Here is a 23,905-nt window from a genome sequence, read left to right on the forward strand (position 1 = left end):
ACCTCGGCCAGGGGCGGTGCCACGGATTGTCAGTTGGTGGGAAGGCAGAGTTTTCAGACTTTCCAGAGGGCGGCCTAGACAGAATGGAGCCTCCTCACAAGGAATCACGCTTGGTAGTGTCTTTTCAAGGGGTAGATCACGTTTTTCTGTGATGATGTTGTCTGATGTGTGTCATAAATATCAAAATTGGAAATCTTGAACAGAGGCGGCCTGATTCAGAAAGGATATTCCCGGTCCAGGAAAGGACCTCCCATCCCAAGACAGGGCCTCTTGTGCCCTCAGAGAGCCTTCTGATACATAGAGAAGCCGCCTTATCCAGATAAGGACCCTTCCGATTGATGAAGGGGCCACCAAATCCGGAAAAGGCCTCATTATCTCCAAACAGGGCATCCTGCTTGGGATTAACGGCTTCAGACACATGAGAGGGGGCTTCCTGTTCTAGTATGGTGGCCACCCAGTCTAAATTAAGTCTTCTTGTCCGGGAAAAGGGGACTTCACAAAGTTTGAAAGGGGACACAAGCATGCCCCTACCATTTCCAGAAGGAGTAACATCCCCCTCTGTCCCTCCCCCCCTCCCCCCCCCCCCCCCCGCTGCGCCAGCTACGTCCCCGGCGGCACCAAGTTGAAGCGTTGCGTCATGCTCTATGTTGCCGGGGGTCTGCCAGCCGTTTCCCAGAACAGACAGGTGATTTTTCGGCCCCGAGCTCCGGAGCTTGTTACATGACGGTCGGTGGAAGTAATATATATACATGTACTATACAATGCAATTTTGGGCGCGGAGATGAGCAAATGCAACACCATTATACAGTTAAGGCGTAAAAGGTACCACACTGCTCACGGCCGGTCTTCAGAAGCGTTCGGAGTGGCGTGATGTTCTGCACCAGTGCATGCGATACTTCATGCACAGCGAGCGGCGAGGCGGATTTTGTTTTGAACTAAGCCACTGGCACACCTTGAGCACGGCGCCTGTGGTAAGATTACGTGCAGCTGCGCATGCATTCTGCGGCACGCTTCACGTGGGCAATTCACCGCGATGGCTGATGAAGCCACGGCAAGCGCTGAAACGTGAAAATTGGCCCGATCTGGGCGAGCTCGCGCCCTTGATTCACGCTTCCGGCGCGCGCGCTATCTATGAATGTCAAGGGCAAGGGCAACGCTCCCTCCCTGAGCGTTTTTTTCTACCGACCATAAAAACGCCGTGTTTACTGTTTTTCCGCCGTTTTTTGCGGCGCCGCGCCCTGGTCGGCGTGCTACGGAGTATATGGCGGCGGGTAACAGGTGACCCGAGTGGTACTCAGTGGCGCCGTTCCCGGCGCGTCTCAGTGCACCACTGACGGCCCTCTTCGAGCCAACGGCCGGGGGCAGAGCGCGCGCGGTGAGACAAACTCTCGGCTGTGCTTAGTGCCAAGAGCGCGCGGCTGCGGTGGGAGCGCCGCTGTTCGGGGAAGACCTTCCGCCGCCGGGCTTATCCTCGCGGGCCCAGGTGTGCCAGCCGCTACCCGCACGCCAGCAGCTCAGAGTATCGAACGCTTATCGCGACCTAAACCCGGCGCTCAGCTCAGCGGAGTGTGACCCGCTCGGCATCCGTCCCCAGCGGAGTGTGACCCGCTCGGCACCCGTCCCCAGCGGAGTGTGACCCGCCCCGTGCTGGTCTCCAGAGGAGTGTGGCCCGCCCTGTGCTGGTCTCCAGAGGAGTGTGACCCGCCCTGTGCTGGTCCCCAGAGGAGTGTGGCCCGCCCTGTGCTGGTCTCCAGAGGAGTGTGGCCCGCTCTGTGCTGGTCTCCAGAGGAGTGTGGCCCGCCCCGTGCTGGTCTCCAGAGGAGTGTGACCCGCCCTGTGCTGGTCTCCAGAGGAGTGTGGCCCGCTCTGTGCTGGTCTCCAGAGGAGTGTGGCCCGCCCTGTGCTGGTCTCCAGATGAGTGTGGCCCGCCCTGTGCTGGTGTCCAGAGGAGTGTGGCCCACCCTGTGCTGGTCTCCAGAGGAGTGTGGCCCGCCGCGTGTCCGTTCCGAGCGGAGTATGACCCGCGCCGTGCTCGTCCCCAGCGGGGTGTGACCCGTTTTAAACGCGACGCTCGGCGCAGCGAGTATGCCCACCTCGGCCAGGCGCTCGTGGAGTGCACCCCACCCTCCGCCTCGTGCCGGCCGTGCAGCCTGGCCGAGCCGTCACGCACGCATCGCATTCCAGCGCCGGCCGAGCCGATTAACCGGCCGCCTAATGATGCGCCGGCGGCGCCGGCGCTGTCCGCGGCGGCCGCACGCCGGCTGCCAGGGGTGTGGCAGCGCCCCGGTGACGCCGCGCGCGCCGTGGGTCCGTGTGGGGTGTGGCAGGGCCCCGGTGATGCCGCGCGCGCCGTGGGTCCGTGTGGGGTGTGGCAGCGCCCCGGTGGCGCCGCGCACACCATTGGTCGGTGCGACAGTGCCCCGGTAACGCCCCGCGCGCCGTGTGTCGGTGTGGGGTGTGACAGGGCTCTGATGACGCCCCGCGCCGTGTGGCCGTGTGGGGTGTGGCAGGGCCCGATAACGCCCCGCTCGCCGTGGGTCGGTGTGGGGTGTGGCAGGGCTCTGATGACGCCCCGCGCGCCGTGTGGCCGTGTGGGGTGTGGCAGGGCCCGATAACGCCCCGCTCGCCGTGGGTCGGTGTGGGGTGTGGCAGGGCTCCGATGACGCCGCGCGCCATGTGTCGGGGTACGCGTGGCGCCGACTCTTCCCGACAGGTGATGGAGAAGTTGCATGACAGGTGCGTCAGCCGACATGGCAACTTCGAGCGAGTCAGCCCAATTCTGACATTTAGCCGTTCAGGGATGGTCGTTCCAGCAGCTTCGCCGCATTAACTTTCGTAAACGTTTTCGGCGCGTAGTTGGTGACTCGTGAACTAGGGGACCAAGAGAGGCTGAACCCCTAACTTTCTGAAAACTTAGCCCTAACCCTTTAGGCGTTGTCCGTAAATAGATTATCAAAGAATCCGCCTTAGACTTGGCAGAGCTAGCTTGCTCCCGTCCATGGACGCGGCAGAAATGGAGGCTGACGCTGCGGAGGAGATCGGCTGGTCGGTGAGACTCGATGTTGTTTCAGATGGTTTGTTCTTGTCCCAAAGCGTCAATCACCCAACTAATCGAGCAGTATAGAGGAGATACACATGCAAAGGAAGTGCGCTCGGCTGCTGTGTGTAGGGAGATCTTGTCAGTATCGTGCCTGGTGAACAAGTGCTGAATGCCTGGCGTCCCCGCCACGGACTGCGCAGTGCGGGTCGACGGTGTGCTGCTACTTGCAGCTCTTCTCCACTGTGGGGATGGAATGGGCCCGTTGCATTGACCCACCAGGCCGGAAAGGAGCTCAGGGTGACTGCGAACGGCCCATGGAAAGCTGGCCGAGAAACACGCTGGAGTGCCTCCCCCCCCACCCCACCCCACCCCACCCCACCCGCTGCCCCCTCCCCTCCCCTCCGTCGCTCCACCGAGGCTGACGGGTTCCAGTCTCCGTGGGCGGGCCGCCCACGCACTGGACAGCGGCCGGCACCAGGGCGGCCGGCCGTGTTGAGCCGTGCCGGAGGCTCCGTTTGTCGAGCGTCGCCGCCGCATAAGGCGTCTTGCGTGTGGGCCTCGCGTGCTGGGACAGATAACGCAGAATGGTTCCGGGAGGTCTGAGTCATGACGCCGCGGCGCCGGCGCCGGCAAGGGGAGCGTCGCGGCGTGCCGCGGCGCCCACGCGGTCGTCTGTCTCAACGCAGCGCTGCTCTGGTCGGGTGCGGCCCGGCTCAGACTCCAGCCGTCCCGGGCTTGTACGACGCCCCCGCTTCCTCTTATCCAGACCAGGCTACGTCGTCGGGCACATTTTTTGTCGTGAAGAGCCGCTCGTGCGTCCGGGGAATTCCAGACAGCGGCCGCCGTGCGGGCCCGGCCGTCCGTGGCAGGGGCCAGCTGCGCCGCATTCTCTGCGGTCTGGTCTTTGCCGGAGGATGACGCCCGCCCGAGAGACAGGGCCGCGCTCCGGCGCGCTACTCGGCAGTCACTTGCCTGCCGGTGTTCGGTGACCTTTCGGCGCTCATTTGGGAGAGGAGCGGCGCGGCTACCGTGCAGTGCCGCCTGTCTGCTGGAGCCGGCGGAGCGCACGCCACCGGCTGCTGCTCACGTGCGGCGTTGACAGGCCGGCCGGGGTCGGGTGAGCACCGGTCGCCAGCCGGCCTCGGCGCCGGTCACGGCTCTCGCAGGGGTCACCGGGTACGGCGTTGACAGGCCGGCCGGGGTCGGGTGAGCACCGGTCACCAGCCGGCCTCGGCGCCGGTTACGACTACCGCAGAGGTCCCGGGTACGGGGCTGACAGGCCGGCCGGGGTGGGGAGAGCGTCGGTCACCAGCCGGCCTCGGCGCCGGTCACGGCTCCTGCAGGGGTCACCGGGTACGGCGCTGACAGGCGGCCACTAACTCGAGTCTCTGCGTGGTGGGATGGCGTCGACAGTCGATGGGCGTAGATTAGCCGCGCCCACCGGCAGGTGGTGGCACTCGCCAAGGCAGGTCCGGCTTCCCGGGGCAGGTCCGGCTTCCTTGACAGGTCCGTCTGCCCGGGCAGGTGGCGGCACTCGCCAAGGTAGGTCCGGCTTCCTGGGGCAGGTCCGGCTTCCTGGACAGGTCCGTCTGCCCCGGGCAGATCCTGCTTCGCCGGGCAAGCCCATCTTCCCCGGGCAGGCCCGGCTTCCCTGGACAGGTCCGGCTTCCCCGGGCAGGCCCGGCTTCCCTGGACAGGTCCGGCTGCCCGGGAAGGTCCGGCTTCCCTGGACAGGTCCGGCTGCCTCGGGTAGGTCCGGCTGCCTGGGGTAGGTCCGGCTGCTCCGGGCAGGTCCGGCTGTTCCGGGCAGGTCCGGCCCCCTGGGCTGCTCCGGCTGCCTGGGGTAGGTCCGGCTGCTCCGGGCAGGTCCGGCTCCCTGGGCTGCTCCGGCTGCCTCGGGTAGGTCCGGCTGCTCCGGGCAGGTCCGGCTCCCTGGGCTGCTCCGGCTGCCTCGGGTAGGTCCGGCTGTTCCGGGCAGGTCCGGCCCCCTGGGCAGGAGCATCGCGTACTTGCTTCGGCTCACTGCCGGCGCTGTCATCTGTCTCCGTCTCCGTGACGTTTACGGCGCCGCCATCATCACACAGTGTAGCTTGACTGTCCTGGCCCATTACCGGTGTGATCGTTTCGCTGAGCTCCGAAACCATATAGCCTATTTCTGGCAGTGTTGTAAATGGGTAGCGGAATGTTTAGTATGGCCAGGAGCTGCTTTTGGACAATGCCCTTAATACTTACAATGGTTATATCTGGCGGTTATTTGGCAAGTCTAATGCCATGGACCAGGGGTAGGACTTCATACCAATGTCCAACACGATTGACATGTCGTACTGTGCTGGTCAGGTGACGCGTTTCATCTTGGTCCCTCTGTCTGCGCGGTCCCCAGTTCCGCTATGTCAGTACTGCACTTACGAATATCGGATGAGCTCATGGACATCCAAGCTTCACAACCGAATGCGATATTGTTTGTGATAAGAAAGCGGAGGACATGGCAGCGACGTTTTAGCTTGTAACTTGTGAAGGTCGCGGTTTTGATAAGCTCGATGGTTCGGAGCCAGATCGATCAACGCTTGCTCCTTGAGCTTCGGCGGCTCACTTGATCATGCCATTTTCAAGCCGTTGAATGGTGGTGGGCCGGCGAGCCTTGTTATACATTGCCAAGTTGATTCGGGATGCAAATGACTCCTTTGCTGCTCGGCATGCAGTTTGAGATGGTTGGTGAGTAGGATGATCAAGCTGTTTACCGTGGGCACTAGGATGTGTGCAATATACGCCACACCTCTTTGTGCTTCCCATCTAGGTCGCTTCGTCCCCTTTCCTCTTTGATTTGCTGTTGTCCTTGGTCTTTCCTCGTAGTATTCCCGGACATTTCTCCTTGCTTGTTCACAAGTGTGCAGAAGTCTCATGCACCAATGCGGTGAATGGCCGCCGGAGAACGATGACCTCCGGATTAGGCTGGCCTGTAAAGTCGCGTCTGCTCCTGCTCCCGGTCGTCGTTCCCCAGCCCATCATCGCCGCCACCTGACGCGCCGCTCACGCGCCGGCGAGCGTCGCATCGCGCGGCGCGCCTCTGCAGCTCGCCGCCACCTGACGCGCTGCTCACGCGCCAGCCTCGCCCCGGGGCGGCCGGCTGAGACCGGCGAGCGTCGCATCGCGCGGCGCGCCTCTGCAGCTCGCCGCCACCTGACGCGGTGCTCACGCGCCAGCCTCGCTCCGGGGCGGCCGGCTGAGACCGACGAGCGTCGCAGCGCGCGGCGCGCTTCTGTAGCTCGCCGCCACCTGACGCGCCGCTCACGCGCCAGCCTCGCTCTGGGGCGGCCGGCGGGGACCGGTGCGCCTCTGCAGGCTGGACCGTCCCGCTGCCGATCCGGCGGCGTCCGACGGCGCCCCTGTCGCGGCGACGGAAGCCAGGCGCGGGCGCACTCATCGCGTCCGGCTGACCCCCCCCCCCCCCCCGGACGGCCGTGACCCTCGGCGGCGCCACCCGACCCTCAACAGGGGCACGGCCACTGCTGGGCTCCTCGGGGTCTACACCGCCTGAAGCGTCTGACAGAACGGCTTTTTGCGTTTTGCTCACCTTAAAGACATCGAAGTGCGTTGGAGCCCGGCAACCTTTAGCACACGGCTACGAAGCTGACGCGTCCGCACCGGCGCAGGAGCCGGGCCCGGAATCCGCCGTCCGTCGGCAGCGTTACCGGGCCCGGAATCAGCCGTCGGCCGGCACAGGCGCTGGGCCCGGAATCAGCCGTCGGCCGGCAGCGTTGCCGGGCGATGGTGGGGTGACTCAGCTCGGGCCAGCCACTGCGACGGGAGGCGACGCGACGGCCGCTGGACACTGCCGACAAATGGACGCGCCGGACGTAAAAGGGCAAATGGAATTGTCATTAGGGTAATTGCCCGGACCACTCAGTGCTGAAGTTCAGGCGGTGGCAGCGTACGCTTTTGAACGCGCCTGGCGGGTGGTGACGCTGGGAATCTGTCAAAAGGCGTAAAATCTATTAAGCGTGAATTGTTGTTGACTGTAGGGCACTTACGGCTGTAGGAGTGTCATTTGATGGCTGAGATATATCATTAACATAACGGAAGCAATGGGAAATGCGTTGATGTGGCCGTTACTGCCGCGCGGGCAGGCACGGCCATCCCCGAGCGTCATCCTCATCGGCCATGTTATCAGAAGCGCAGTGGAACTTTCCAGCCTCCTCGGGCAAAACTTGCTGTGCTGTGAGATTCGCAGGATATCCTGAGCAGCGGTCTGTGTGACATGGCACGTGCTTTCGGCTCCTGGCTAGACAAACCGTCTGTTTAGTCGCTCTGAAAGGATGTATTCTATCTCCGTGCCCACTTCAATGGAAGGGGAAGGCTCTATTGCCGGTGTCCTCGCGCTGTGAGGGACTGCTCCAGTGCTGTCGGGTCGGACGAATGTGTCTGCTGATAGGAGCAGGAGTCAGGCTCGCTGGCTGGAGTCACGACTCGTAGTCACGGCAAAGGCCTTGTCCTGGTCCTGGTCCGTCAACACGGTTAAAAGGGAGCCCCAACCCGCCGCTCCTTCGCTGAGTTCTGAGAAGGCTTCCTCATCTCCTGCGGCCCGTGTGTCACTTTGATTTGATTGATTATTTATTACGGAAAGCTGCTCCGATGGGGTCTACATTCGGCCGGCGGCTGCAGTCTTGTCTCGCCGTTTGTCTGTCTCCACGGGGCCTGACAGCTCGGCCTCAGCGGTGGTCGGTGCGCTGCGTGTTGACCTGTGCGCCCTGACGCGGACACGGCTGGTGCGCCGCGGCCGCCGGGGCGGGTGCCGCTGACGGCTGACGGCGACCCCCACCTGTTGCAGGGACGTGTACGTCATCGAGGTGGCCGAGACGGACCGCACCTTCAGTGACAGCGACGTCACGATCCGCCTGTCGCCGTCGGACACCAGGTGGGTCGTGTTCAGACACCGGGTGGGCCGTGTTTGGGTACAGCGTAGGTCGCGTTCGGGCACAAAGTGAGTCGCGTTCGGAAACAGCGTGTCCGTTGTGTTCGGACACATTCGGACACCGAGTGCCGGGGCCGTTTTCAGACACTAGCGGTCGTCCAGGCTCAGTCATTGCCCCCCCCCCCCGTCTTCCCTCCCCGCCGCCCTGGGAATGGATGGAAAGACTGCTGAATTATGTATCGTCGCGTCCAGCTGCTAAGGTCTTTAGCGCCGCGTCATCTCTCGACTAGCAGGGCCTTGAAGCGAGCGCAGTATGCAGCACGCGACGTGATAACGGCTGCCAAGAAGACAAGGCGGTCGACTCTCAATAGCATCACGTTTACTCGCCTTGTTTTCGAACGTGTCCTCGCGCCAAGGCACTCAAAGAACGCTGCGAAAGGGGGACCATAGCCACGTGTGTGAATACCAATTGGAGCACGACCAGAAAGTTGTTGGATAGATACGCTTCATACCACTTGAAATTAAAGCGTTCAGAACTCAGATTCCGACCCAGGGCCAGCGTCCATTCTTGGAGTTATGCGATGCTTTGCAATGCGATGCAATGCATCTGCAATTTTATGTGACGCCGTCGGTGGTTTGCACTGGGCTTCGAACGGGTTAGTGTTAAGAACTGCAGGCGTGAGGCGAGAAGGGAAGGAAGCTCTGCTTGAAAAGCGGCGATTGCCATGGGCACGACGTGTTCCGTCACCGCCGACCGACCCGCTGAATGGAAAGAAGCGCGATCAGACTCGCTGTTCCCAGGGATGTTCCATCTTTGGATGATATTGCGCGATCTTTGTCCTGCGGCGGCGTCACTCAGCCGCTGTCATTCTGGCTTCTGGAAAATTTCTGGGACGAACGCGTGCCTGGTTTAGCCTTGAAAGTGAGTCTGTCGTGTCGGCATATGCTGTGTTGGATCCGGTATGGTGCTTTTGAAGGTGAAGATCATTCGGTTGTGCGATTCGTATATTGTTTCTTTGTTAAGGGCGCGTGGGTACCCAGCGTACTAACTTTTTGGGGAGGAATGCTTGATTTGTCGTGACGCCTCGCTCATTTATCATATGTAGTGTGCAAAATCGTTTGATCTCCTCGTGACTAATATTTACCACCGGGGCAGCTTTGGTGTGGTGTAAAAATCCACCACGTTCTTATCAGATCACGGCCAAGATGCAGCTGCACGTGCAGGCCGTGTGTGATGGTATTTTGCACCGCGATTCGGTTGGAGCGAGAGGTGCATCGGGGTTGTTTTGATGCAATGCGCCGGGAAATCTGGCGTGCTAGCGATGCGCAGCTCAGACGTGTCAGCAAAACTGCGATGGCGTGACGTGACATGATGGCGTGACGGGCGGACTGCGTGATCGGCTTAAGTCCTGGCTCGCTGTGACGTCACCCGCCCCAGCAGATTCGCCTGTGCGCCCGGACGCCGACCGCTGGTTGTGGGGGCCAGCGGCGCGACGCGCTCGTGTTGGTGTCGCGATGGTGACAGGCGCGGCTGGGCGCCGCTCAGCCCGGGGCTGGCCCAGGCGACATCGCGCCGCGCTCCGGACCGCGGCACGCAGACCGCGGCACGCGCCGCCGCAGAGGCAGCAGGCCGCCTACGCCCGGGCTGCGACGGCGTGCTGCGCGGAGCGCGCGCCCCGCCCCGCCGTCCAGGCCCGGCGAGCCCGCTGCTGCCGGGTGCTGCGTCACCCGCCCGTTTCAGCACTCTTCAGCGCCAGCTTATCGCTGCCGGACGGCTGGCGGCCGCCTTTCTGCCCGCTAATGCACCTCTGGCATGGCGCGGCCGGCGACAGTCGGCGACGCGGCTCGCTCGCGCCTGCCGCCCCCTATCGGCCGATCAGCTGGCGCTCAAGGTCGACTCGCACTCACGGCGGCGGCGGCGCCGACGACAAGAGCTACCGGAGCCGACGGTGCTGGGCCGTGCCGGCGGTGGGGAGGGCCGTGTACCCAGCAGGATGGCGTCACGCGATTTTCTGTTGGCGAGGTGCCGAGCGGCTCAGTACAGGGTGATGACGTCACTGGGGCCTTTCGGCTCCGCCGCTACCGCGCCGCCGGCTCCGTCGCCACATCGCGACGGAAATGCCGCACACGGCGCAGCACACGTCGTTAAGTGTTTCAGATGTTGAATGAAGCGTGTAGCAATGCTGTAATGCTTCTCTCAGCGTTTGTAATTTCTCGCCAGTGAGGTATGCCACGGAGCTGTGACATGACGGCGTATGTGATTCCTGGCGGCGGAGGTTGGCTTCGCGCGAGCTTGGACTGGCGAGCGGCCGGCTTGGCCTGGCTCGCCGGCGTCGATTCATTCGCTAGCGGCGGGGCTGCTGCGCTGGCGGCGATGTTTGGCGCCTCGGCGACGGGACTGGGAGCCGCGACGGCCGCGGCTGGTGCGCCGGCCGCGGCTGGTGCGACGGCCGCGGCGGGTGCGACGGCGCGAGCGGAAGTTGTCCGGTGCTGGCGAGCTCGACGGAGCGGTTTTTGGTCAGCCAGTGGGCTCAGCTGCCTGCTCTCCCACAGAATGCTGCGTCGTCGTTTTGGATGTCGCCGCTTGGGGTGCCTGGCATGAGGTGTGCCGACTGTAGCCGAGTCCCTGGCGTCGGCTTAGAGCTGTTTGAGAACTTCGTGTTGGAAGTCTAGGGCTGAGGAGAAGCGAGCCGCAGCGGCTTCCGTTCTCACTGTTCCGGACCAAAAGCGGAGGGGCGGGCCGCGGGCCTGCAGTCTAGGTCAAGTTTGTTATGAAGCTAGGTCAAGTTTGTTATGAAGCCACACCGAGGCCACTTTTTGATAAGATAACATCTGTCAACATCGCCGGGATAAATCCCAGAGAGAGCGACCATTCACTCCAAAGTTGACCTCGGCGTAGCTGAGATCACAAACCAACAGGCGAGCAGGTGTTCCGTGCGGATTTTTTCGCAACGCGCAGGGCCGTGTGCAGCACCTGCTGAGAGAATGATCCAGTGACGTCACGCAAACGTTGGGCGGATGGTGCGCTAACATCGCCGGACGATTCTACCCTCCTTACACGGTTTCGCCTCTACCGTGTCCTTCCGGGATCAGGCTCTGTCCCCGCCGTTAGCTCGGGGGGCGGCAGCGGAGGCGGCAGCGCGCGGCGCCTGTTCAGCGGGCAGCGCGTGCTGCGCCGGCGCGGCTCGCGGGAGCCGCGGAGCTCTGATCTCCGGTACTGAGCTACCAACGGCTCTGATAGCACGGCCGTGTGACGTCGTCGGCTGTAGGCGGGGCGGCACGCTGGCGGGTGGGTCCTTGTGTGCGGCGAGGTTGGTGATCCCCGGCCATGGCAGAGGGGGAGGGCGAGGGGCGCGCGGCTACCCTACAGGGCTGCAGGGCTGGTCAGTCAGGTGCTGGCAGGGACATGGGAAACAGGCGACCAGGGTTGCTGTTGCCCCTCCCCCACCCCCAGCTTGTGGAAGTGAAACGTAAAACCATTTTATGGTGCATGACATAACTGGCTGAAGACGTGTACTCCCCCATGCTTTTGACGTCTTCTGTGCCCCAGGCGCCTGTGCTGGTCGTCTGTGCCAGTCGTCTGTGCTGGTCGTCTGTGCTGGCTGTCTGTGTCGGTCGGCTGTGCTGGTGGTCGCCGGTGCCGGTCGTCTGTGCTGGTCGCCTGTGCCGGTTATCTGTGCCGGTTATCTGTGCCAGTTGTCTGTGCCGGTCGTCTGTGCCGGTCGTCTGTGCTGGTCGCCTGTGCCGGTTATCTGTGCCGGTTATCTGTGCCGGTTGTCTGTGCCGGTCGTCTGTGCCGGTCGTCTGTGCTGGTCGCCTGTGCCGGTCGTCTACGACGGTCGTCTGTGCTGGTCGCCTGTGCCGGTCGTCTGTGCCGGTCGCCTGTGCCGGTCGTCTGTGCCGGTCGTCTGTGCTGGTCGCCTGTGCCGGTGCTGTGTCGGCGGGCGGGTCAGGACTCGCGGACTGATCGTCAGTTTCTGTTTCAGGGAGCGGCAGTCGGGTAACGTCACCCTGGTGAGTGTTGCCGGGCCGCGGCCTCCCGCGCAGCCGGTGTGTGCGGCACGCATCGACGCTGGGGTCACACACGCACGGACTCGCTAGTCACGCTGGGGCGGGGCTGAGGCTGCAGCGGCGCCAGCGGCCGCCCTCAGCGAAAGCTCCGGGAAGTCTTGCGTGCTTGCCGGCGGGCTGGCGCTCAGGAACAAAGGCCCGAACCGGTGTAGCCGTTCACGCCAACTCTGTTATGACTGTTATGCCGTTGAACATTCGCTGACCACGCGTGCGAATGCTGCGTCGCAGTAAGGCCTCGCGCCGTTTAAGGCCGAATTGCGGCCGTTGGTCGTATTGTGCCATGAAACACGTGCCGAACGGGTGGGACAAACGAGCCATTGCACGCGGCGCGTTTGTTAACCGAGGACAGCGGAGCACAGATCTGAATGGCATGCCGCCACCGCGCCTCGGGGTACGTACACGGCGGTAACAGCGTTATGACCATCGATCTCGAACAGTTCAAGGGTGTAATGTTGTCAGTTTCAATGTTTTCCTTGGAATGCCGCACGGCCGAGGGTCGGTGCCGACGACACTGTCCGAGTTGGCCGGTGCCCGGTGACTGCACCGGTTCCGTGTCCGCCGAGGGCGCACGGGCACAGCTGGCGGTGTTTGTAATCACGAGCGTACCTGGCCGGGGACCCACCGGAGCGAGTTCACGTCGTATCGGGCGCTGCGTCTGTGGTGAAAATAGCATCGAAGAATGTGTTCATCATTCCGGAGCTGGTTTTGCGTGCGCTGGTTTTACCCCGCGCGGTTGTATGTGGCCTAATCCCAAACCATTTCTGTACTTGAGTTTGTTCATTAGGCTTGCATTAAATATTTGACTTGCATTTCGACTATTCATAATCAGTCGCCTGGCGGCGACACACCGCATAGAAATAGCCTGAGGGCTTTGATGCATTGGCCCAGGGTTTCAGGCTATCAGCCGCGGAAGGTCACAAGATTCGTTGGGGTGCGAGAGCTAGGCTTACGAGGCATGTATTAAGTGTCCGCTTTTGTAGTGGCTTCAAGTGACATCGGCTGATTTGGCTTTAAATTGGAGTCATCTAGACATATTTCGCGAAGCAAAGGCCGCAAATAGACAAGAACAAGTTGTGCACGGCTCTAATGGAAAGAGAAGCAGAATTGGCCCCCAGAATGCAATGAACGCCTAGTCACCAGCCGTATTTTGACACTGGAGGATTTCAGTTTGTAATTCCAAGACAAATTACCATCAATGGTTTCCTCGTAAAAGCGGCAGCCTATCGCAGCCGCGCGTTTGTCCGGCCTGTCTTTTGCCCCAAGCTGCCTCGATACGAATAAGCCGTGTTGCTGTGCGCTTTCGGGCTTAGACGTATTGAGCGATGCGGGTGAGAGTGGTGGTGGGTCAGTGGTCCGTCGCAGAGAGGCATGTTGCGCAGATTGTGACTCACCCACAAAAATAGGCTGAAGAAGCGGCCGGTTTACCTCAGGCGCCTGGCCAAATAGTCCTGAGGAATCTGTAGCGCTTGCACGCGCCCCTCTTTGGGCATCGGTCCCGGCTTTCCTAGAGGACCGTAGTCGGAGTATGCAGCTGGATCTTTATCTAGGAATCGGACCAGCCGTCTGCCTTCCACGCAACGCCCACCAGCACGTCTTGCGTCCATTCTTGTTTTGGCTGCTGAGCGGGCGTCATGTCTCAAAACAGTTGCAGCTCGATATATATCCACCGACACATCTCCACGGGGCTGGGTGCCAGCGGCTCCTTTTATCAACTTTCTGCCTGCCGCGTGCGCATCTCTGTGTGTGTGTGTGTGTGTGTGTGCGCGCGCGCGCTCTGGCCGCCGCGCGCCCGGTTACCGAGGTCAGCTCGAGCGGCTGACGTCACCACGACCGACTCTGACGTCAGCACGCCCCCGTTCCAGCTGCTGAAGGCGGCCATGCCGGTCACTTGGTCGCTGATGACCGAGAGGTTCTCCGGCGACATTTTGGTGGTGGTGAGTAGTAGCCCCTAGCAGAGCGGTTTGCCGTTGCTTGACATATGGTTGATATGGGAGAAGCGGTCTCAATTTATAAGTATGCATGCTCGCAGAGTTTTTGTACGTGCAACGTGTCATGCCACCGCTCGTAACTAATCACTGCGATTGGTGCTATTCTGGATGACATCCCAGTATCGATGAAGAGCATCTGTTGTAGTTGACGTAGATTTGTCTTCGATCGTAGCTCACTTGGAGCACTGGCGCCAAAGGTTAGCTTTCGAGGCTGCCACAAGACCGTCAAACACGTTAGAGTTTGTGTCTAACAGCATCCGTCTTCGTGTGCACTCGCTAGCCAAAGCACCGTCTCGGCTGTTTTGTTAGTCTGCGTTTTGTTACTTTGTTGTGGGCGCCGCCGGTCATGATGATGAGTTTAGATCAGATCAGATCAGATCAGATCAGACTGGATCAAACGCCATCGGATCGGACAGAATAGAACGGAGTCATGATGTGGCGAACCAATACAAGACGTTCGGGACCAATTTGGATGAAATGATGATTCGAAAAAAACTTTGGAACACTGCTGGGATGCCTTCCCATTTTTGGTGGTAGCATTTGAGCGGCGCTAGATCGGAGTCGGGGTGATATGCTGGGTGACTTCAGCGGATAAGCTAGCGTCGTGCCTTGATTCCTGCCGACTGTCGGCTCGCCCCGGCCAGCCGGCGCTCGGTGCGGTGAGACCGAAAGCAGGCTGGACTTGATTGGGAGCGTCGCTCAATTACTCCGAGGCTGGAGCGTCGCGGCCTTGATCTTCTCGCTAATTCAGTAAGGTTGTTCTGTGATTTACGTTTCCGTCCTAGTTCCGAGATATCTACGTCCAGATATCTTGATCCGTGCCATATCGCTGAGGACGGCTGCCACGACCTCTGAAATTCGTGCACGCCAGTGTCGCCAATCCGGCGGCGCGGCTGCGTTTGATGATGGTCACCACCAGCCGCCTGAAGATGGTCTGCCTCGTTTGTGGAGCTGAGGAGGTCCTGGCATGGGCCTCAATGCTCCGGGTAATCCAATGAACGCTTAGCATGCTGGACTACTATTTGAACTTCAGAAATGGTGTGAAAACGCTGCCCGAAGAATTAGCCTCAGATTGTGTAGCTGGCTGTGTGTAGCTGATTTGTTCGCTATCCCCTGGTGCTCTGGAGCGCGGCTCCTCCACGGGTCGAGCGCAGTCACGGCTCACTCCATCAGGGTGACACTCTCCTTCACGCTGCCGACGACGTGACGCCAACCCGTACTACCCCTCCACGTGCACCCTGTCGACCCCGGCTCAGGGCGGTGGCAAGCCGGGGCCGAGTGCGCTCGCGCCGCCGCGGCCTGACCGGCAGCGGGCGGCTCCGAGGCATCGAGGCCCCGAGGCCGTGCGTGGTGACCGAGCGCCGGGCCACACCGTGGCCCCCGGCCGGGCGGAATGTCACGGTCGGGACCGAAATGGCCGCGCCCCCGCCTGGCGCCGTCCGCCCCCGGCTAAACAGAGGCACGGTGGGCGGATGGCACGCGGCCGCCGCCACGTGCTGGCCAATCTAAATTTGGCGTCATGTTTCAGATATTCTGAGCGGCGGCGGCTGTCGCCGGCGGCCGGCGGACGGGGGCCAGCGGCCCGCGCCCGATGGCGCCGGGGGTGGGCCGTGCGCCGCCTCCAGGGCGGCGGCCACCCCTGAGCCCGTCAGCCGGTCGGCGCGTCGTTTGGGAAGACTCTCAGGGTGGGAACTCCCGGGGTGGGGGGCGGGGGAACGACCTTTGCTCCGTGGCGTGGCGACGTTTGTGGCGCAGTGTTCGGGCGCTGCGCTGCGCTGCGCCGGTCGGTCTGTGCTGTCCCGACCGCCAGCGCTATTCAGGCCATTGCTGATTGCGGGGCGGCGCTCTGAGCTCTTAGACTGGCTGCCGTCATCCCTTTAAAGGAGCCGAGCGGCCAGGCACTCTCAGCCCGGTCCGCGATTAGCGACGGTGGGAGCCGTGCACTGCATCCAGCCGTCCGGCTCCGGCCGCAGCTGCACCGAGAGCGCTCGAGTGGCCCGGCCGCGGCCGCTCTGCACCGTAGCGGGCAGGCTGGGCCGCGGCGACAGCGGACGCCACCGAGTGGCCGGCGAGACGCTCAGCTCGCAGGCCCTGTGGAGTCGCAGAGCCGGCGCAGGCTGGGGGCGAGTGACCCCGAGTGTGCCGCGGGAACGTTACCCCGGCTTACGGGCCTGACGATGAAATCCTGCGCCGATGCCGCGCCTGCTCTGTGACGAGGACAGTGTCGTGCGCAGACTCGGACGAACGGAACTGGTCGCCGCCGGAGTCGGTCGGGAGGTCACTGCTGCGTTTGCTAACAGGCTTCACGGACGCTATCTGAGCTGTGTCCACCGTGTGTGGACGGACGCCCCGCCGACGCCGCAGCCGACACGGCCGTGCGGTTTGGTCGGGTCGATCCGCCTGACGCCGATGGCTACCATCGCCCAGCCGCCCGCAGCCTCGGACGTGCACACCGCTAGTGCGCCCTGCGCAGTATGTCCCAACGTGCGCAGGTGTCCATCGGCCCTTATCGCTGCGTTTGCGTCTGCATGCGACGCGTCCGAGCTGGCTCGGCGCATGGCGGTACCGGGCGCCGCCATGTACGTCCCTGTGTGTGTGTGTGCTTGCCGCGTGGGTGGCCCAGGATGATGCAATACTGCAGCGGCGGCGGGCGCGCGGGCGGCGGGAGCTGAGCGCGTCGTCTCTCGCGCAGACCGAGTTTCCCGTGGTGAACGACAGCCTCGACAAGTCCGTGTCACTGAAGGTGAAGTTGACCCGCCTGCCGGACTCGTTCAACGACCTCGTCATCTTCGCGGTGGGCTACTCGAGCGGGCCGCCGGTGGCGTACATCCGCTCCCTGGCCGCCCATCGGCTCAACATCGGGCTGCACTCGGCGTCAGGTCAGTGAGGATGGCAGATGGGTCAGGTCTCAGGTCAGTGGGAGGGGAGAAACGGGTCAGGTCTCAGGTCAGTGGGGAGGGGAGAGACAGGCCAGGTTTTAGGTCAGTGGGGAGGGGAGACGGGTCAGGTCTCAGGTCAGTGGGGAGGGGAGAGTCGAGTCAGGTTTCAGGTCAGCGGGAGGGGAGAGACGGGTCAGGTTTCAGGTCAGTGGGGAGGGGAGACGGGTCAGGTCTCAGGTTAGTGGGGAGGGGAGACGGGTCAGGTCTCAGGTCAGTGAGGAGGAGAGACGGGTCAGGTCTCAGGTCATTAGGGAGGAGAAATAGATTAGGTCTCAGGTCAGTGGGGAGGAGGGAGACGGGTCAGGTCTCATGTCACCGAGGGGAGAGACGGGTCAGGTCTCAGGTCAGTGGGGAGGTGAGAGACGGGTGAGGTCCCAGGCCTGTCACCTGAGGCTGTGTGAGGTCAAAAGTCAGTCGGCTCCGCCTGGACGACGAGCCGGGTCACCAGGCAGGTCACGTCAGGCCGGCAGACCGACCGTGCCGGGGCCGCGTGTGTCGCGCGCCCCAGCGCGGCGCCGGCCCGGCCACCGGCTCCGTTCTAGCTGCCGGGCGGATCCTGGAATGCAGCCCGTCCAGGAAGCTGGCGACGGCCGGCGGCGTTCACATTCCACGGCAGGTCGACTGCAGCGCGCCGGCCGCCCGGCTCGCCGCTGAATGGACGCGTCGGTCGCTGCTGGCAACAGCGCCGTGCCGTGCCGCCCGGCTCGACGAGGCACGGGCACGGGCGCTGCCGGAGCGGGACGAGACAGGACGGGGCACACGTTCAGGGCGCCGTAGACGCTGGTTGGGATCGCGTTGGTTTCGGCGGGGAAGGCTGCTCGTGCAGAGAGGTAGCCGGGCTTTTATGGCGTCAGTATGTCGAAGCGGCGCTGGGTGGATGTGGAGTAGCGGCTTTGCGAGCGGGGAGTCAGGGGCGCTAATGTGACTGCTGACCCACATTTGAGCCCGCCACGTGTGTGATGTAGTCCTTACCGTCGGTGAGTAGGTGTAGTGGATGCTAACTATGTAGGGCTAGTTTGCTCTATAGGGAGGAAATAAACTAACCCCTCTACCCCTGCTGCATTGGCCTTCGGGCAGCGATCGCACAGCGGTCGGGCGTCCCTGATGGGGAAGTTTTGTACAGAAGTTTTGAGAGGGGTGGGCACAGAAAATTGGTAAACCTCAACTGCATAGTACAGACTATGTTTTCTCCCTGAATTTGATCAAATTTCTTCTCAAAGTTGGGTGGGTGGTGGGCGTAGAGTCCCATCTACTGACAAGCAAACTACACCTCTGGTCCCAAATCAAATATATCGTGGTCGGTGCAAGGCTAGGTGGGTGTCACATTACCCTTGCATATGAGGCGAGAAAGATTCATCTTGGCTGGTAGGTAGGTGCTATAACTGATATGTGCCAGACGTTCTTGGCCATAATAAAGTGGCTTGCATGACATTTCAACCATAAATTTGTTGTGATGCGCCCTGGGTGATTATGCGACAGGTGCACAGTATTGTAAGCATTGTTTGTAATACCGTTGATAGAGGCTGACACCTTTGGAATAAAACTGTCAATATAAACAGCTTTCTGCCAGCTCAATAGCCTTAAATTGCGCAACAGGTGTGAGCATGCGTTTACAAAGCGAGCACTCACTTGGGAAGTTCGAAACTTTCAGAATCACAAGCTGCCAGTCTTCAATGGTTTTGGCAATCACTGAGGCCAGCTAGCGCATGGTATTTACTGCCAAGTACTGCTAAAGAAATGCCCTTTGGTACCAGCGGTGTACACAGCGCAAATGCATCTTTTTGTTTCACTTCCTAGATATTTTTGTTCTCTCTCCTCAAGAGCCAAGACCAAATATGAAATACCGGTCGGTGCGCATTCAATTCATACCTCCGTGTAATTTCAGGTGGTTTCATGGACCAGGCACGAACCTCAAAAGGTACCCGGAGGGCGTCCAAAAAGAGCTCACCAGGCAGCAAGCGGGACATGCGACGGCCAGAGGCGACCGGTGCGTACTGCGTCCGCCTGCATGCAGCCTGCAGGGCAAATGGCGCTCACGTCCTGCTGGAACAGCGCTCCGTGCACTCGGCCGGGTCCCCTGGGAGCCCAAACGGCACACGTCTCGCAGATACGATCGGCGCGGGCGCGGCCCGCTGCAGGAGGATGAAGGGAGGGAGGCAGGCGCCGCTGACCGGCCAGCTGTAGCACGCGGCGCGCCGGCGCGCTCGGCCGGCGGCGCAGTTAACGACCAGGCCGCGCGCGCGCAGGAGAGGCGGGCGGCGTTTCACACGGCTCGCGCGGGCGAACGCCGCTACACGCCGCGCCCCTCGGCCGCCGGCCGGTCGTCAAGAGGTGTCGGGAGGGAGCGGGGCGCGCGTAGCACGGATCGGACCGGCGCTGCGAGTGCGCACTGGCCCTGCAGCACGCGGCCGTGTTCCGAGGCTGAGCCGGCTGTGTATTGATACGGGTACGGCGGATGTTTTGGCCGCGAACGCCGGCGTGACGTGGCGGTTGTCGCCATGGAAACGGACGCGCGTGGGCCTTGGCACTCGCAAAGCCTCGGTGGTCTCGGAACCTGTCGTGTCGTACGGACGACGTGGGGAGTATGGCGCTTGCGACAGTTGGCATTGGCGGAGTCATATATGGCTATGACGTTGGCCATGTCGCCATTGACCGTTCAGGAGCCGGGGGATTAAGATGGTATCAAGGGCAGGAGTAAAAATCACTCACGATAAGCGCCTTTGCAGGGCGCCTGCACGCTCTAGCGTCCGTCGTCGCCCAAGTGATCGCCACGGAGAGCGGCGGCTATCGCCACGTTGACACTTGACTGACGACTTCCTGTGAGGGTGTGAGAGCGCGGGGGGACGTGACGGGAGATAGAACGGTGATATATATATATATATATATATATATATATATATATATATATATATATATATATATATATATATATATATATATATATATGTGTGTGTGTGTGTATATATACATAAATAGATACAGATGCGTATATATATATATATATATATATATATATATATGTGTGTGTGTGTATGTATATATAGTTGTAGAGGGTTTGTAGAGGCATCTAGTCAGCCAGAAGGCGTTTACCGTCCCGGGGTAGATGCGCTGCTGTCGCCGCCGCCGCCATCGCCACCGCCTTCGCCGTACGTGGCGGTGCGTGGTGCCGGGCGGTCACGGCCGAGCGAGCTGCGCTGTGACGTCGCACACGGCGTGACGCCGCCACTGACCGGCCGGACGCGAGCCGAGCGGGCTGCGCTATAAACAGCGCGCACGCTGCGCTCTGATGGGACGGTGGGGACATTGGCGACGATGGGTGACCGTTCCGCGCGCCCTGAAGGCCCGGAGAAAGTTTGCGATCGCTGCGGATGAGCAGGTTGATCCATTGGGGCATTGGTTTGTCTGGTTGTGCCGTGCCAGCACTTCTGACCGTTCAGGAGCAGCGATGACCCGCGTGTCGGCGCTCCGGCAGGCTGGCGCGCGGGCGCCGCGTCAGGCGTGCTGCGTCGCGCGCTCTCCGTCACCTGCGAGCTGGGCCGGCTCGTGGTGGCCGTGCCGGCCGAGCGGGCCGACGAGCGGCGCGTGCGCGCCCTCCGGCTGGCCGACCCCACCTGCCGCTCGTTCCGCAACTCGTCCCACCTGGTCATCAGCCAGCCACTCGACGACTGCGAGACGCGGCGGCGCGTCGTCGACGGCAAGGCGGTCTACCTGAACACGGTACGGACGCGTGGGACGGCGGAGGTGGGACGGGGTGGTGGCGCTGTTGTGTCGGCAGCGGGGTGGTGGTAGGGTGGGATACGGCGGTCACGATGTTGTAGGAGTACGGCTGACCTGCTGGATTTTGTAGATACGCTAGTTATCGTTGTGTTGCGTGTACTTTTTACAAGTAAACACGGGCTTGCTACTTGCCGTATAACGCTTTGTTGCTTGGAGTGCCCTGTCGGTACGCACTAGTACCCGGTAATTTCGTGTCGTGAGTGACGGCCGGATGTGGGAATCCCTGTTCGTGTTCGTGGCTTTTATGTAAAATTGTGAGTTTATTTCCCGTTGACACCGCCTACTCTAAAAGTGTCGTGTTACAACGTGCGATTCATCCTGCTGATATGTCGCTTCCTTTTGTCTTTGTTCACACTGCTGAGGCGACGGTGGTGCTGATGGCCTTTATTGTACCACTTCCACGAAGGCCCTGTTACTTCGAAATGCCATTAAAAACAGGTTTTAAGTGTATGCTGACTAGTACAGTCGTGAGCCGTCCTAAAGTACGGCCGTCCGGCTTCTGGAGTGGATCACACATTGGGTGCTCTTCCACTAAAATTTAAAATGTTGCTGTGCTGAAACAGGCTCAATGAACTCAGTCAAGCGGAAGCTATGGAAGCAAGATCCTGATGTCCTCGCACGTCGCCGAACCGGTTTATTGGCGTCACTTTGACGCCCGTCTTGTTGCGACTTACCCGGTTGCGTTGGTACTGGGAGGACGTGGTGCGCTTGTGCCGCGTTTTTTCCCTGGCACTCAGCTGGTTGGGGCTGATTGGTCGTCACAAGTACGGCGGCGGCGGCCGGTCCAGATCGGCTGATGTCGGCGGCCCCACCGACCCGTCTCGCCCCGGACCACCGCGCAGTGGACGGGGCCGGCCTCACGTCCCTCGGGCAGGCTCCTGTACCGCAGGCCGGGCTCGCGTACCGCAGGCCGGAGCGCTGTAGCGCAGGCCCGGCTCGCGTACCGCAGGCCCGGCTCGTGTACCACAGTCCGGAGCGCTGTACCGCGGGCCCGGCTCGTGCACTGCAGGCCGTAGCGCTGTAGCGCAGGCCCGGCTGTACCGCAGGTGTACGGTCAGCTGGCCCGGCATGTTGCACATTGTCATAACTATTAGCACATGCACTGTGGATGGTAATAACAGAGGCAGTTGGAAGGCGACGCTTTTCGGCGTAATGGCTGTCGGAGGATTTATGGCCCCGAGCTAATAGCTAGTTATGTTTTGCTGGTGTAACGTGAGTTTATTTATTTTATATGTTTATTTATTTCATCGCCAACGAAGCGGCACTCCACGAACAGGTGAATTCGTGTAATTAAAACACAATAAATACCGATACACAGCAGTATGAGCATAATTTTTGAGGAAGACATCTCAGAGCTGAGTAAAAATGCTGCAGAGTTAAAGCAGCCTGATCACTTTAACTCTAAAAATGTAAAAACTGTCACGAAAACTATTCGCGCTAGTGTTGCTCGCCGAGAGTGTTCCCAACGCTTGGCAGTCTGCAAAACAGACCGTTCTGTACGGCTCGCACGCGAGCGCGAGGCACGGCGGGCAGAGTTGGCGTGCGGGTCGATCGAGGCGGCGCAAGCAAGGGGAAGTAGCTTAGCAAGACGTGAGGGTCCAGCTTACTTTGGAAGATGTTTCTCAGAAAGAGAAATTCGTACTGTACTGTTCGTGCTGCTAGGGATGGGATTTTGGAAATGAAGCGGAATGATATCATAAGAAAGAGAAGCTGTTGACCCAGAGAAAATGTGAGTAATCAACCAAAGAAGAAGTTTGTGTGGTTTATTATTTGTGCGGTTAAATTTGTCGATCTACGCACACTGTGCGGGCATTAGCCGCCCCCGTCCAGACCATGCTGCAATATTCGTAAACCAATCGCACGTTTGCAAAATACGTAGCCGTCACTGCACTTCAGTTAAATTCTGACCAGTTGGTACCGACCTGGAAGGACCTAATAAGAAGGCCAAGTGCTCGACTGCCCCTGCGACCGTGTTAGAGACATGTGCAGTGAAGGTTTGTGTGGTTTCCGACGTCACGCCAAGGTCCCTGATGGCGCCACGCATGTTTAAACTCAGCTCTATTGACAGAAATCTTGGTCTGAACGGAAGCACGCCTAACTGTCCTCGTGAATATTTTACATTGTGTAGGACTGAGGGTCAGCCCCCACCCGACTGACCACGCTACCAGATGATCGAGATCATTCTGCAGCTGCAGTCCATCAGACGGGGACGTAATTTTGCGGACAGTTTTTACGCCATCGGCATGCAAAAAACAACCGGATTCAATGACGCACGGAAGATTTTTAATAAACTATGAAAAGGGAGGGTAGCCAAGAGTGATCCTTCCGGGACGCCGGAGGTCGCCAGGTTCCAGTCGGAAGATTTTTCGTTGACGGTAATCTTCTGATCTCTGTCGGACAGATGCGAGGCAAACCATGGCAGTGCACTCAAGTGGTATGATTGCTTTAACTTGTGGATCAGGACCTCATGGTTAACGCTCTGAAAAGCATCCAAGTAATCAGTGTACGTGACATCTGTTTGGTGTCCGTCCGACATGGCCCCCTAAACTGATCTCTAAACGCACGAGTTAGTGCTGCACAAACGCCTAAGGAAAAAAACCATGCTGATGATGGCACAATACAGGTCAGGCGTGGCGAAGCAGCTCATCAGACGCAGCCCGTTCCAGTATCTTTTCAAAGAGGTGAAGCAAGGATATACTTTGCTGGTCTGACTGCTCCTTTTCGTCGCCTCCATTAAAATTGGTGTGATGTCCTGCTTCCACCTCCCCGGGAAGACACCGGAACTCATCGAGAGGTTTCAAATATTGGTGAGCGGAGTACCTAACTCGTCCGCGCACTCGATGAATATGTGGGCACCGATAATGTCAGTCCCGCAGGCCTTGCTGGGACCGGCCACAGCTATCGCGGATCGCAGGGCCGACTCGGAGACTCGCAGCTGGCTCAGTGCCTCGACTGTTGGGCGATATGGTGCGGAGTGCGCACCAAATCCCACTGCTAGAAGTGGGCCGCCATCTGGCATTGATGATGTGACTGCTCTGATAATGAAATGACGTAGGATATTTGGCTTCCTTTTAGGGCCCTTGCTAACGCTGCCAGAGTTCGCCTGACTCAGAAATGGTATTGACGAAGCAATCACGCGATTGGCAGTTGGTGGGTGGGACAGTGGAATATTGGCAGTGGA

At 60.7% G+C, this 23,905-nt stretch overlaps 1 protein-coding gene across 1 annotated transcript in view; it reads left to right on the forward strand.

Annotated features, from left to right (window-relative positions):
• The window catches only part of LOC119102543 (transforming growth factor beta receptor type 3), an 83,385-nt gene that overhangs the window by 50,182 nt on the left and 9,298 nt on the right, over positions 1–23,905 (forward strand). Inside the window, exons 8-13 of the mRNA XM_037225932.1 lie at positions 7,866–7,952; positions 11,936–11,963; positions 13,883–13,954; positions 16,701–16,887; positions 18,833–18,934; positions 20,420–20,664. Of these exons, the coding sequence (XP_037081827.1) occupies positions 7,866–7,952; positions 11,936–11,963; positions 13,883–13,954; positions 16,701–16,887; positions 18,833–18,934; positions 20,420–20,664 (721 nt within the window). The remainder of the gene's footprint in view (positions 1–7,865; positions 7,953–11,935; positions 11,964–13,882; positions 13,955–16,700; positions 16,888–18,832; positions 18,935–20,419; positions 20,665–23,905) is intronic.

Source organism: Pollicipes pollicipes, unplaced genomic scaffold, assembly GCF_011947565.3.
Source record: "Pollicipes pollicipes isolate AB1234 unplaced genomic scaffold, Ppol_2.1 Scaffold_5724;HRSCAF=6776_pilon_pilon_pilon, whole genome shotgun sequence".
NCBI lineage: Eukaryota > Metazoa > Arthropoda > Thecostraca > Pollicipedomorpha > Pollicipedidae > Pollicipes > Pollicipes pollicipes.